Raw genomic sequence first — 15,324 nt, forward strand, 5'->3', positions numbered from 1 at the left:
CCTTGTGAGAATCGAACCCATGACCTATTGGTCCAAAGCTTTATCCCACCACCAAGATGCCACTAGGCTATAAAGCCATGGGCAACATATTTTTATTGTTATTTTACTTTTTTAAAACCATACTTCTTTTATTAATTTTTAAATCATATTTCCGTTATCACATAATTTCGAAATTTCTCTAATAACTTACTTTCCTTTATTTCTAAAAACTTAACTACGTAGTTGTGTTTAATTTTTCCCCTCAACATTCCGGTATAAGTTTTGTTAAAAATAAAGTATTCAAAATAGAGTATTTATTTGTTCTCATAAACGATACGATAATAAACTAAACTAATTCTAACGGTTTGACTTTCTAAACAACTGCCTTGATTTACAAATAACGTTTATTTTACACTATCATCTGCTCTCCTTCGCCGTAATGCACGGCGTCAACAAAGCTAGTTATTAATTTGAAGTTTGAAAAGGAGTAATATGAAGCTTGAATGTAATAAACAGGATATAAAAAAATAAAATATTTTGAAGTCCATTTCAACCGATCCGACCAGTTCAAATGCAAACGGTTCAAGCGGACTCAACCAAACTAGTTATGTACCAGTCACAGTCCAACCGGCCCACTTAAATGAACAGTGCTCAAAACCGCAACATTTTCTTATCCAACGTTACACAACAAATAATCTATTTGCCCAACAACGCAAAACAAAAACGTTATGATCCTAAATATGCAACTTAGATACAGACTAAACAAAACAAAACAAAATATAATAACAAAGAATTATGCCTCTTCTATTGTCTTAAGTGGAATCCACTCCTTATTCGTAACAACTTCCTTCTTTGCACGTGACATAAATCCAAGAAAAAATCCCACTAATACACTGAATAATATCACACCCCCAACCTCAACATACCACAAATATGATCTTTTTCCTTCTTTACCCTTAATATCATCCCTCACTCCACCCTCATTATTAGTGGTTAAAATAGTAATTTTACCATTTACGACTTCGCCCGTGGCAAGTATCTCAACGCTGTCATGCATCTTGCCGTCATGGTTTCCGATATACGTTAACGTTAGCTTCCCCCTGTTAGCGACGAGTTTGGTGTACCCAAACTCACCGCCTCGGTATATGGAGCGGGCCGGTTGTGGATAGACCGGCATGTCTTGGTGGTTAGATCTCGGTTCCCACATGGGTTGCCAGTCCGCACCAGCCATACCGATCACCACATGCACCGGCCCACTACCACACTTGAAATTATTTATCGGACAAAAACGTTCGTATCTGTGAACATGGCCCCACAGGGCCAGGTTCACTTTATTGTCCACCAACAACGGTTCTAAATGCTCGAGCATTTTTTCTCTAATCGGAGCGTCGCGAACCTCATTGCTCGTGGTGTACATCGGTCTATGACCTTGGACCACGACAAACGGCGTTTTGACCCGGTCAACCGACTCCAAATCCTTCTTTAAAAACTCGTATTGCTTACTCCCTTTTAGAAAATTTGTTTCCGTCGATAAGTACACGAAGTGAACAACACCAAAATCAAACGAGTAGTATAGGTTTCGAGTCGGTGGGGCCCGGGACCCGGTCAACTCGGACGAGTTTCCGGGCATGTTGAATTTCAAACTATATGGTACACCACATTCGCCACCTCCGTCCTTTGCGTAAATATACATGGCCCAGTCAGGTTTCCAAGGCTGCAACGGCCAGTCATATTCGTGATTCCCGATGCAGACATGGTACGGGACTTTTGAGGCTACGGGCTCGATTTGGTTGAAGAAATGGTCCCATACCCATGAGTAGCCGCGAGCATAGCTTATGTCTCCGATGTGAGAGATTAAAGCCGGTTTATCACCAAGTGCTTCGATGTCACGCGCGATCCAGTTTATGGTTGAAATGCTTTCTTCTTGTGTTCTAATGTATGTGTTGTATGGTGTTGAGGTTCCCATATCCCCGTATAAAAACGCTATTGTTTCGCCGGAGCTTTCGTCTGGTGAAACGAAGCTGTAAGTGTTGCTCCAACCCTCTGCATCACTTCCCACCTGTTACACCAAAAGGTACATAAGTCATACAAATATTCAGCAGAGAACATTTCAAAATATAAAATCAGCAAAGAAATTTAGCAACACAATATAGAAATCTTGGGTTTTATGTTGTTAGGATCATATCATCATCATCATCATACTCAGTAAATCCCACTAATAGCAAAGCTAAGGTAAGGTCTAAGGAGGGTAGATGTAGACAGCCTTACCTCTACCCCCATAGGAATAGAGAGGCTGCTTCCAGTGAGACCCCAGGCTCGATTGTAGTTTTGTATCAAGCCTTGGACCTAAGGCACATAACACTCAATCAAACAATCGGGACATAGACCGATTGGTGCTTGTACCCCCGTGTCTTTCAGCTATCAACGCCACCACATGATGCATGATTAACCATCTGCCGCTTTCAACGTTATTTTCACGAAATTAGTAAAATAACGTTAAAGTTGGTACCGTTTCACTTTTGGGACCTAAATGCCTCGAAGCGCCTCACACTTTTTAAAACCTAGACTTTAGCTAACTGCCCTCAGGTCCTAGTGTCCTACCTGTTTATAGGCATTGAAATGCAAAATTCTGAATATAGACCGATTTTGGAAACCTAACATTTCAAATGCAGCATGCTAAAATACCAACATAATTAAATGATCAATAAATAATCACCCCTGTTTTTCAGACAAAAGTTCAAATTCCCCTACTACTGAAAGTGGCCATGTGAACCAGAAATTGGCACAAAATTGACACTTGATTATTAATTATAACTTTCTTTACGAGACATATATAAATTGACACTTGATTATTGATCATAACTTTCTTTTAAGAGACATATATATTCTTTTACGAGTGAATTGCAAGTTTTGTCCTTTATCTTTAGGCCATTTTGCAAGTTTTGTCCTTTATGTTTAAATTTGACAAGTTTTGTCCTTTATGTTTGAAAATCAAGTACGTTTACCCTTTGGGCCTTAAAAATCAAGCACGTTTTGTCCTTTATGTTTAAAAATCAAGCGCGTTTTGTCCTTAAAAATCAAGCACGTTTTGCCCCAAAGGATAAAACGTGCTTGATTTTCAAACATAAAGGACAAAACTTGCAAAATGGCCTAAAGATAAAGGACAAAACTTGCAATTCACTCATTCTTTTACTTGCAAACTCACACACCCTTCTAATTCTACTCCTAAATCTATACAAATTTGTCAACTATCTAACTTGAACACTCAACCTCAATAACAGGGACACCTTATCCCCACACCTTGATACCACTAGGTTATAAGCCCTTAGCTACCTAATTATTAAATTTCCAACATTATGGTAAGTGTTTTACATTTCTAAAGACATCTCTCATCATCATCAACATACTCAGTATATCCCACCAATAGCAAAGCTAAGGTAGGGCCTGAGGAGGATAAGATGTAGACAGCCTTACCTCTACCCCGTAGGAATAGAGAAGCTGCTTACAGTGAGACCCCCGGCTCGGTAGTAGTTTTGCATCAAGCCTTGGACATAAGGCACATAACACTCAGCAATTGTGACAAAAGCCGATTAGCACATGTACCCCATTGTCTTTCGGCTATCAACGCCACATGATGCATGATTAACTGTCTCTCGCTTTTTAAGGTTATTTTCACGAAATTAGTAAAATGACACTTTCACTTTTACCCCCAAAGGGCCCTAACATATATACATTATCTGCGCATACTGCAAGCGAGGCGTTTCTAAAGACATCTCTGAATCTTAAAATTCATAGCAAGGGTTTACGTCAAAGAAACTACTTGCAATCACAAAACTAACATGATCATACTTAACTTTTGAGTAAAAAAATAATGATTTGTATGAACATGACTGATTACAACTACAATTTCAATAACCATAAAAACTAATTCTTCAAAAAATTACCTTATAAAAGTACCTCTTTCCACCCTCCAAACCCACCATCACCCCATCATGTATAAACCCAGGATCTCTCCACCCGATACTTGTATTCGCCGGAGCATCACACATATCCTCCCTCTCATACCGCCCGACCCGAGCCCGAACCACCCGGTCCATCTGACCCGAACTCAACCCGTATCTCACCACACTCTCCCCCCCACTTCCACTCACAAACATAACTCGCATCTCCCCCCTCTCACCCGTCAACGCCAAATGCACCTGATCCGGCCCATGACCTGACCCGAATCCGAATTCTTCCGTTTCCGCTAACAAATGTTTGGGCTGGGGCAACGGGTTGTGGTCGTGATCGAGTCGGGTCGGGACGATTTCTGACTCGGTCCATCGGAAGATTCGGATCTTGTAATTGGATCTGAGGTTGATTAACGGGATGGTAATAGAACCCGACCCGGATTGCCAGGTGGGTGAGGTGTTGAGGTATAAATACCCGATGAAGTTACGGAGAGATGAGTCGGGTGGTGAGTAGATACCGAGCCAGTCGAGTTGTGAAGGTGAGTCGACTCCGGTCCATGTGACTATCACCGAGTTGTTTGATCTAGAGAGGGAGGGTGTAGAGAGAGAAAGTGAAGGTGGGTTTGAGATTGATGGGGTTATGAATAAGAAGAAGAAGATGAAGGTGAAGAAGGATGAAAGGGGGGTTGGTGGGTTCATTGTGTGGGGGATTTTGGCATTGGGTTAATGGAGAAGATGATAAATATGAGATGATATGTGTGTTTTGATTGAGATGAAAGCAAGATCGAAAGAGATTTGTTGATGGTTGGATTGGAGACTTTTTGGTTTGTTAGTCAGTCGTGTTCTTGACAGAAGTCGAGATGTGATTCGACAAGATTGGTTAGTGCATAGGATGCTTGTACTTTGCACAAGATTTGTGGATATACCTGTGTACCCGACCTCATACCCGATTATAAGGGTGTAAGGGGTGCTCACCTAAGAGGTGAGTCCCCTCTCTTACGCCCAACCAATCATCATGTGCCACGTCAACTCCCCTCTTAAACTCCCCTAACACCCTAAATTGATGGCGGCACTCCCATCTTAACTCCCCTTATTTTTTTATTTAAAAAAAAAAAAAAACAATTGATTGGTTGGAAATTTGATTGACCCCACCATCTCTCCTTCTTCATGCGGTGAACTCCTCCCGTGCTTGGTCCCCGATTTGCCTCACCGCACCAACGGCGGCGGTGTTCCCGCTAGGTGACTTGGGTCACCGAATGGGGTTACCGCTGGTGCCCCGGACACCCTAAGACTAGAAGGTATGGGGGCCGGCTGAGGCCCGGCGCCGGTCCCCCACACCGCCCCCTGGGGCTCGGCCCGGCACAACCGGCACCCTACAGCCGGGGTAGCCGGTCCTCTTTCCTACTTCCTTCTCTCACATATACCTATACATACATCTAATCTAATCTAACTATTATAATAAAAGAAACCAACTTTTTGACACGTGTCATTCATTGAATGTATCCTTAAATTTATATTTATCTAAATAAATAAATAATAAATTAATATTAAATTTTATCATACTTTAATAAAATATTATTCTCAAATCTAAATTGTTAATTTAATATATTTTTAAAACAAATACCTCTCTTATCTACTTATCTTATATTAAATATATAAATAATAAATTAATATTAAATATTATCCAAATTTAATAAAAATATAACTTTTTTTATTATTTGGTATACAAAATTATGTTTATTCAACTCGAGTAAAACGCGAGGTTTTTAAGGATATAATTTTTTTTATTATTTTGTAGATTTTTCAACCCGACTATACACGGGTTTTTTTAAAGATACGACGTTTTTAGTATTTAATACACAAAATTACATTTATTTAGGATATAATTTTTTTTTTATTTTTTGGTAGATTTTTCAACCCGACTATACACGGGTTTTTTAAAGATACGACGTTTTTAGTATTTAATATACAAAATTACACTTATTTAATCTGTGTAATACACATGGTTTTTAAAGATATAACTCTTTTTTAGATCTATTCAACACGTGAAATATACGAGGTTTTTAAGGATGTAATTTTTTATTATTTGATAGATTTATTCAACCCGATTATACACAGGTTTTTTTAAAGATACGACGTTTTAGTATTTAGTATACAAAATTACATTTATTTAATATTTGTAATACACATGGTTTTTAAATATATAACTTTTTTTATTATTTGATAGAGTTAATTGCCATTTTAGTCCCTGTGGTTTTGGGCATTTTGCCAGTTTAGTCCAAAGGTTTCAGATGTTAAAAATGAAACCTTTGGACTAAACTGGCAAAATGCCCCAAACCACAGGGACTAAAATGGCGATTAACTCTATTTGATATATAAAATTACATTTATTTAACCCGTACAATATACAAGGTTCATAAAGATATAAGTTTTTATTATTTAATATATAAAATTACATTTATTTAACCCGTGTAATACACGGGGTTCTAACCTAGTACATATATATACACAAAGGCAAAGGGGTTCATCCCCCACCCCCCTAGGTCCATCCTCTCCAAGCCACTCCTACGTGGCGCCTACGTGGCGGCTCATCCCCTCCAAGCCCATCCTCTCCATACCATTTAGTCTAAGGGTGTAAGGGGCACTCACCTAAGAGGTGAGTCCCCTCTCTTACGTCCAACCAATCGTCTTGTGCCACGTCAACTCCCCTCTTAAACTCCCCTAACACCCTAAATTGATGGTGGCACTCCCCTTATAGGTGACTCGGTTTTTTATTTTTATTTTTTTGTTTATTTATTTGTTGAAAATATACATGTTTATAAAAAAATATCAATAAAAATTAAATATAATTTAACAAAAGACATTTTAAAGTAGAAAATAAAAAAAAAATTAAATTCAAACTAGAAAATAATAATTAAAGTCAAACTAGAAAATTAAAATCACATTCAAACTAGAAAATAAAAATTACATTAAAACTAGAAAATTAAAATTTTAGAAATCGCATGGCCACCCGTACTTGTTAGCGATTTCGCGCTTTCGGGCGAGGATGAACGGCAACATACTTGGCGGAGCATCGTCGTGCGGCTTGAGGAATGTTTTCATATCTCGATCGTAATTGTAGTTTTTCATCGTCTCGCGTTGTTCCGATATGAGCTCGCGAGCCTCCGACTCTCTTTTTTTCCTCAATTCGATCGCCTCCAATTATATCGCTTGCTTCGCTTCTTTCATGGCGGTGTACTCTTTCAATTGTGCCGCCAACTCGGCCGAGCTTCCCTCGGACGATGTAGCTTGACGTTTGTCTCGCCGTTGTGGTCTTTGTGGCGAGGGGTCTTCGTTCATATCCGGTATCGAAGGGTCCACGTCAACGGGCTTTCTTTTATGTGCCGAACCTTCACCTTCCTCACCCAACAATGGGACTTGGGCCCATTTCTCGTGTCTTCGAACGACCTCCCACGCCTCGACATGTTGAAAACCGTTCGGAAATCTATCTTTAAATTCTGTTAACGCGACTTTCATCACGTCGAGATCCTTACATCCGCTTCCTCGTGTGCGATCCTACATATTATAAAATAATAAAAATATACAATATAAAATAATAAGTGTTAAAAAAATATGAACTTAGTAAAGAAAATTAAAAATATACAATGTTAAAAAAAATATAATTTTTACCGCTTGTTGGTATAGGCCGTTGAAAAAGTTTATTTTCGCCATCATCGGGTTCCATTTAGACCGTACTTGATGAACGGTCCGGTTACTTCCACCGACGGTTTTGTTAAAATGATCTAAAATCTTACGCCAAAAACTTTCGCGGTTTTGTTGATTGCCCTTCTTTTTGTTGGTAGAGCAATGTACCCACGCCTTTGCCAACGCCTCTTCTTCGACCTTTGTCCAATTCGTGCTCTTCGTTTTTCCCGAGCGTCATCTTCTTCGTTGCCCGCGTCTTCATCCACATTATATTCATCTTCCTCGTCATCGTCGCCCAAATTTTGAGTTTCGGGCACTACCTCATCGTCCTTGTCGTCGTAAATAGGTAGAGGACGTTCGACATTTCCTCGTGTAGATGGAACTTGTGGGGCACGAAAAGCATATGGGTCGAAGGTGGGGGATTGAGGAGGAGCGTCCATTGATAACAAATTTTGAAAATAGCCGAAATTGGGTTGTTGGGTGTTGTAAAACGAGGGGTGTGAAGGTTGTTGGAAAAAAAAACGGGGGTTGTGAAGTGTATCCGAAAGGGGGTTGTGGTTGAGCACTTGCACCGCTCGAACCACCACGAGACGGTTGCGAGCCTCGTCCCTTAGTTTTTTCTTGGCCTCGCGGGGTTGGTTCTCCATTGCTCGGTTTGAAGTGGGTGTGGTTTGAGAGTATAAAAAATAAAGTGAAGTGGGTGTGGTTGGAGAGTATAAAAAATGTGTGAGGTTGATATGGTTTGAGTATAAAAAAATTGAGTGAATGGGATGGTTATTTATATATGTTTTAAAAAAGTGATTTTTTTTTTAAATCCGACCGTTTCAAACTAGCCGTTCCTCAATCTTCGTGCAAACACAGCGGTGACTCCACACCGATATCACTCCCCGATTCGGGTCCCCGCGTTGATGGCGGCGGTGTTCCCGATCGGGGACAACGGTCACCGAAGCCCCTCCCCGCTTACGCCCCGTGCACCCTAAAGGTTAGACCATGGGTTATGGTGGGGTTTGGGTTGGGGCATTGGTTGACACGTGGAATGGGGGCCCCCCACCACTCAAACCCACGCCCATGGGGTATGGTGGGGCTTGGGTTGGGGGGCATGAGTTTGGTTTGGCCATTGAGAGCCTGCCATGTCATTTACTAGCCCGCCCCACGCCCGGCTTCAAACCCACGCCAATAGGGGCCACGCCCAACCCAAGCCCCTGGGGTGGTGGCTTGGGCGTTTTCAGCCAACCCACGCCCCAACCCAAACCCCATACCCCATGGCCTTAGTCCTAACACCTGTGTATCTATCGGGTATCAGGTATGCCTCTAGGTTTTGGATACCCGTTGGTATACATGACTCATAACTACTGTAACACCCCGTGTTTTCCAAAAGTCAAAGTCAAAGTCAAGTGTTGACTGTTATTGGAATTAAAGATTAATAAAGATTAATTTCATTTTAGTTTCATTTTGATTTTCATCTTATTTGGAGTAAGTGTTGTATAATCAAACTAATCGACCGATAATCGAACTGTGAATCAACGACCGACTGTGAATGATAGGAAGTAACAATGCAATAAAGCTAGTCAATCAATAATCAAGCTAATCAAATCAATCATCAAACTCAAGTGTGGGGATTTTAGTACTTTTTATACGTGTGTGTGTGCCTTATGTGTTACTTGTGCATGTTTACTTTTATGTTAAAGTGTGTGGTGAATCAATCAAATCAATCAAGACTCAAAGGTGAATCAAACTCAATGGAAATCGAACCCGAAATGGTTGTAAGGATGCTTGTATGTTAAATATAGTCTCGACTACTACTAAAAGTAATTTGATTAGAAATTCTATCATCCTCAAATCATCGTTCATCAAACTCGAAATATCAAAAATCGTCGCGAAACACTCAAAACCAAGCAAGCCGATCGAACAGGGCAACCTGATCGAACAGGCAAGCCGGTCGAACAGGGCAACCTGATCGAACAGGCTAGCCGATCGAACAGGCTGTTCGATCGGACAGCTGTTCGATCAGGGATGCTGTTCGATCAGCTGACCCTTTCCTCTTTTGGAAGCCTATAAATAGGGCTGTCCTTGTCAAACTTTCCACTTTTGGAAAAGCTCTGACCGACCAGCCTCTTCTTCTCACTAAATCTCAGATTTCTCTCAAACCGGTAAGTATTTCGCTCTAATCCTTGTACGTTTTTGTTCATTAATCGATTCTCCATCTTTCTATCTTTCAAAACTTGGATTTCAACCATGAAATCACCAAGATCTAGGTGTTCTTGAGTGATGTCATCATGGTGTTCTTGGTGTTCATCAAGAACTTCATGTTCTTGACTTCATTCAACCATGAATAAGCTAGATCTAACCGATTTCCGCATCAATAACTTAAAATCTACCAAAGATCTTAACATTTCACGGTGGAAAAGGATTGGAAGATGGGTTTTCATCTATCTTTCAACTCTTTTACACTCAAACCGGTGAAAACGAAGCTTGAACCGATTTATAAATCAATCTAAACAAACACATGGTTCAAGATTCGGGTTCTACCGAGAGATATACCGATTTCGGGTTAAACGTTAAACTTGGGTTCCAAACCGTCTCTGGCCGAGCTTGGGTGATTCCTGCTCGAGTCAGTAGACTAAGTAGGGACTTCAGCTTTGTGGTTCAACTCGTAGTCAAAATATCTCTAAAACATCAACAATTAACGGGAATAACCAAGTGTTAAGTGATAGGTTAACCGAATCGAGAAGCTGGCCGAACGGCTAGGCTGTTCGATCGAACAGCCCAACCGAACGACTATGCCAGCCGATCGACTAGGCTAACCGATCGACTAGCACTTAGTCCCACAAACTCATGAAGTGTAGTATTGACGAAGTACTGTTCGATCGACTACGCCACTCGATTGTAATCATTACTGCTCGAATCATGAGATACTATACTTCAAAACACTTAGACTTTTCGAAACATTGGAATGTCACCCGATCGAACATGCCAACCGATCGAGTGACATATTTGAAAACAATGAAGTGCTAGCCGATCGGTTGGGCTAACCGATCGAACAGCTGTTCGATCGGCCAACTTGAAAGGTAGTACAAACCATCATACACAAACACATCCTTCACATCAAAGGAAGAAACAATCCACTTGAAGGAACCAGCCGATCGAGCCAGCCGGCCGATCGAATGGATGTTCGAACGGACTTTCAAACCAATCGAACAGCCCACTCGATCGAACTGCTGTCCGATCGAATGGCCTACTCGATCCAAGTACATTGTTTACTTTTTCCGCGTTACTCATCGTTGTGTTATCGAACTATTCAGGCTAACCTATTCTCAGTGCTCCCTTCAAATCCACAACCAACCACTGTGAGTATACTCGATCCCTTTTTGCTTTCAGCACTTTTGGGTGTTACATACGTAATCTATCAAATTCACAAACAACACAAACTATTTGAACGCTAACCTACTTGCATGTATTACTTGTCTAAATGATTGCTGTTTATTATGTTTACACGTGGAGTGCTATCTACCTGCTTTAGCAACGTAGTACTATAGTTTGGACTCAGCACCCGTTTCCACGGGGGTTGCTAAGGACAATTACTTGCATGGATTACGGTGGTAATCATGTATTGCGAACTGTCTCGGACAGTCAACTTGAAGTCATTGGTATCGATGGTCCCATGTCGATAATTTACATGCATCGTTTGCCCTTGTGTACGTGCTTGGTTATGCGTAAACTATTCGAACTTTATATGCTATATCAAACTTGTGTACTCACCTTTACATATATGTATTGACTTTTATTTTAACGTATGTGACAGGTGTTTAAGCTACTAGCGTGCTAGGGAAGCGAGGCAATAATAAGCTTCTAGGAGTCAGTGACCTTAGGACAGTGTCCATATACCTGCTCCAGGGCCATAATTATCTGTAGATCTTGTACTGGCACCTGTAGTCAGTAAGATCTATAGTTAGTCGTCTAGAAGTCTTAAAACAATATTTACATTCGGTCTGTAATAATTAAGAATTTGAGTTGTCGGAACAGTTCCCATATTGTTTAGTTGATTTCTATGATAACTTGTTATTATTTGGGACACGGTATGGGACGTGTTATATAACTGAATTGTATGATAGTTGTTGTGGAAACTTCTGAACAATCTGTTTCGCTCAGTGCCGCGCCCCGATGATTCCGCCATCGGTTGGGGTGTGACAGATTGGTATCAGAGCCATAACTATAGGGAATTAGGTTAGACACGATCTAGTCCGGATCGCTGTCTTAGAGACCTAGACTATAGCTAAGGAACCAAGAGACCAAGTTTATGTGCTTATTTTATGTTGTTTCCTTCTATTCTATCATTACATCCGAACTCCGAGCCAAATTTTGTAATTTGGACGGGATTAGGAGTGAAACCCGCAAATTCCTGCCTAAATTACAAATTTTTGCCAATTACTTTGTGCAAATTTCTATCAACAAACGGGGGAGAATTATACCAAATTAGGGCTGAAACCCGTAATTTGATGAAAACTTTCCTCTAAGATTTTCTTAAAACAAGGAAGAAATTGCTGAGCTAGGGGTGAAACCCTAACCTTGGCAGTTATTCCGACTTTATTTCATCTCGCCAAGGCAATTGACGGACTCCAACGACCTGAACTCACGAGTATGGCCTAGAATGCGCATGTATAATGCCCAAGAATCGAGGCAGAAACATGTCCCCTAGAGTCGAAAGTGACGACAAGTCAACTGTGAATAGTTAAATTGCCATGGTTAGTCAAAGTCTAGTAGCCGCAGACAATCCATTTTCCGATTTTGAGTGTTGCTTTGTTGATTTTATATGATTTACCTGTTTACGTGTTTTAAAGATTTGTTAATTGCTCCATTGTTTATCGATCTGCGTGACTTCTGTTGCTATCCAATCTCGATTCGAACCCCTGTTGATGTGACCTAAACGAAACCAGTGTGCTATGCTACGCTATACGACTAAGTTAGACGATACAACGTGATGCTATCCGATATGCGAAACGAACGACACTCGACTTGTGGTTATAGGTTTCTGTTTTCTGACTACCTCTGTGATAAAATTTCGTACGTGTTTAGGGAATTAAGTGCTCTATTTGCTTAATTGCTTACGTGCTCTAATTGCTTTTGTGCTTATGTGCCTCTATGATTATGTGCTTCTGTGATTATATGTGTTACGTGACGTGAGATGCGACGTGATTCTGAGCTTTAGTAAACTAAGACGTGCGAGATTCGAATTCGTTGTGTTGAGCCCTATGGCGATGTCTATTGCAGACCATGTCGTCATCATCAAGAATTCGCCAAAACCTTACCCGTCAGGAAAAGAGAGACCGACGTCTCGCCAAGCTCATCTCGAGGTCTGTAGCGAAAGCTGTCAGTGAGGTGTACGAAAACTCCAGCAAGTCGTCGGAAGAATCCCGAACCCTCACTGAACCCAGCAAAGCTCCGTTCAGTTTCAAGCAATTTAAGGCATGTGGACCGAAGGAGTTCACCGGTGAAGAGGGCCCTACAGGCTTATTTCACTGGTTTGACTCTGTAGAAGTTACCCTTCGTCAAAGCGGATGCCCGGATCATCTTCGAACTCTCAATGCTACCGGTGTCTTCCAGTCGCGGGCATTGGACTGGTGGACAGCCGAAAGGAACAAGCGCGGGAACGACGCTGCCTACGAGCTGACGTGGGAGGAACTGAAGGCTATCATGCTGGACGAGTTCTGTCCTCCCCACGAACGCCAAAAGTTGGAGGATGAGTTCTGGACCATCAAGCAGAAGGAGGGCGACAACGCTGGTCTCACCGCCCGTTTCAAACAACTGAGCATTATCTGTCCAGATCAGGTCAAGACTCCCGAGATGACCATCAAGAAATACATCCGTGCTCTTCCGGATTGTGTTGCAGATTATGTGTTCGCCGCCAAACCCGCATCAATCGAGTAAACCTACCTACTCGCTGCCGAGATTAATGATAAGCGAGTTAAGGCTGGTGTCTGGGATAAGCCATCCAAGTCGTTGCATCAAGTTACTACCGCATCAACCGACAACCCTACTTCTCAAGCCTCCAAGTCCTCGAGAAGAAGAAAGAAGAACAAGAATTGCGCTGCCGCAACCAATGCTGCTCCTCTTCAGTCAGTACCGCCACAACAGCAGCAACCACAGCGCACTGCGCCAGTGATCAATGCGCCGCCGGCTAAGCGTGCGTACACCGGCCCCCACCCACTCTGTGCTACATGTTCTTATCATCACCCGGTGGGTGTGGCTTGCCGTTTCTGTGTCCACTGCAACGTTTACGGGCATTTCACTGCGAATTGCCGCTATGGTCCTCGGCAAACGCAAGCTCAAGCCGCTGTTAACCAAGCCCTGCTACAAGCTCCTCAAGCTCCTCAAGCTGCACAGGCCCCGGCAAACAATGTTCGGACCTGCTTTGCATGTGGTGACCCTAACCACTTCGCAAATCGGTGCCCGAACAGAGTGGTGAAACAAGAAGCTCAACAACCCCAGCAGCAACAACAGCAGCCTCAACAACAAGCCGCTCACGCCAGAACTTTCAACATCAACGCACGTCAGGCTCAAGCTGACAACAACGTGGTCAATGGTACGTTCCTTGTGAATGGTATATATGCATCATGTTTGTTTGATACTGGAGCCGATAACTGCTTTGTGTCATTTGAATTTGAGAAGCTTCTTAGACGTAAGCGCTCTTATCTTTCGTCACCCTTCGAAGTAGAGGTCGCTACCGGAAGAACCATTGCTGTAAATTCTGTGCTCCGTGATTGTACTCTCGAGCTCAATCATCATATATTCCCGATTAATCTCATTCCAATGCAGCTCGGAAGTTTCGATGTCATAGTAGGCATGGACTTTCTTCGTGAAAACCGTGCTGAAGTTGTGTGTTCCGATAAGATGATTCGTTTTGTGCTAGCTAGTGGTGATATTCTATGTGTTTATGGTGAAACTACTGCAAAAGATCTCAAGCTCATGTCCTGTCTTCAAGCTCGCAAATATCTCCGCAAGGAATATCGAGCCTTCTTGGCCAACATTGTTGTAGCAGAGACGGACAAGAAAAAGAAAGTTGAAGTCAAGGATGTTCCTGTTGTCCGAGAATTTCCTCAGGTGTTCCCTGATGATCTTCCTGGATTACCTCCAAGTCGTGATATCGACTTTCGAATCGACCTTATTCCAGGAGCCAACCCAGTGGCCAAAGCTCCGTATCGACTCGCTCCATCTGAGATGCGAGAACTCTCGAACCAACTCCAGGAGTTACTTGAAAAAGGCTTCATTCGCCCGAGCACTTCTCCATGGGGCGCACCAGTCCTTTTCGTCAAAAAGAAGGACGGGTCGTTCCGAATGTGCATCGATTACCGGGAATTGAACAAGCTGACCATCAAGAACCGATACCCCTTACCAAGAATCGATGATCTGTTTGACCACTACAAGGTGCTCAGTGTTTCTCCAAGATTGATCTACGTTCAGGCTACCATCAGTTGCGGATACAAGAGGAAGACATACCCAAAACCGCTTTTCGAACCCGATACGGCCACTACGAATTTGTTGTCATGCCTTTTGGTTTGACCAACGCACCCGCGGTCTTCATGGATCTGATGAATCGCGTGTGTAAACCGTTCTTAGACCGTTTCGTCATTGTATTCATCGACGATGTCCTGATCTATTCCAGATCGAGGGCCGAACATGCGCAGCATTTGCGATTGGTTCTCGAGTTGCTTCA

At 42.1% G+C, this 15,324-nt stretch overlaps 1 protein-coding gene across 1 annotated transcript; it reads right to left on the bottom strand.

Annotated features, from left to right (window-relative positions):
• Positions 1-499: 499 nt before the first annotated feature.
• On the bottom strand, positions 500-4,859 carry LOC110895719 (probable inactive purple acid phosphatase 2). The gene is made up of 2 exons (XM_022143042.2): positions 3,924-4,859; positions 500-2,038 (listed from the first exon to the last, which is right to left on the bottom strand). Exons 1-2 carry the CDS (start codon positions 4,626-4,628, stop codon positions 773-775), a joined length of 1,971 nt encoding a protein of 656 aa, XP_021998734.1. The 5' UTR covers positions 4,629-4,859; the 3' UTR covers positions 500-772.
• Between the last annotated feature and the right edge of the window lie 10,465 nt (positions 4,860-15,324).

Source organism: Helianthus annuus, chromosome 12 (genome assembly GCF_002127325.2).
Source record: "Helianthus annuus cultivar XRQ/B chromosome 12, HanXRQr2.0-SUNRISE, whole genome shotgun sequence".
In the NCBI taxonomy this organism is placed as follows: Eukaryota; Viridiplantae; Streptophyta; class Magnoliopsida; order Asterales; family Asteraceae; genus Helianthus; species Helianthus annuus.

Excerpts from the sequence above, each read along its gene's own strand:
- LOC110895719 (XM_022143042.2), bottom strand. The coding sequence starts at position 4,628 with ATGAACCCACCAACCCCCCTTTCATCCTTCTTCACCTTCATCTTCTTC. Across the intron at positions 2,039-3,923 it reads GAAAGAGGTACTTTTATAAG|GTGGGAAGTGATGCAGAGGG; the intron begins GTAATTTTTTGA and ends TTGGTGTAACAG.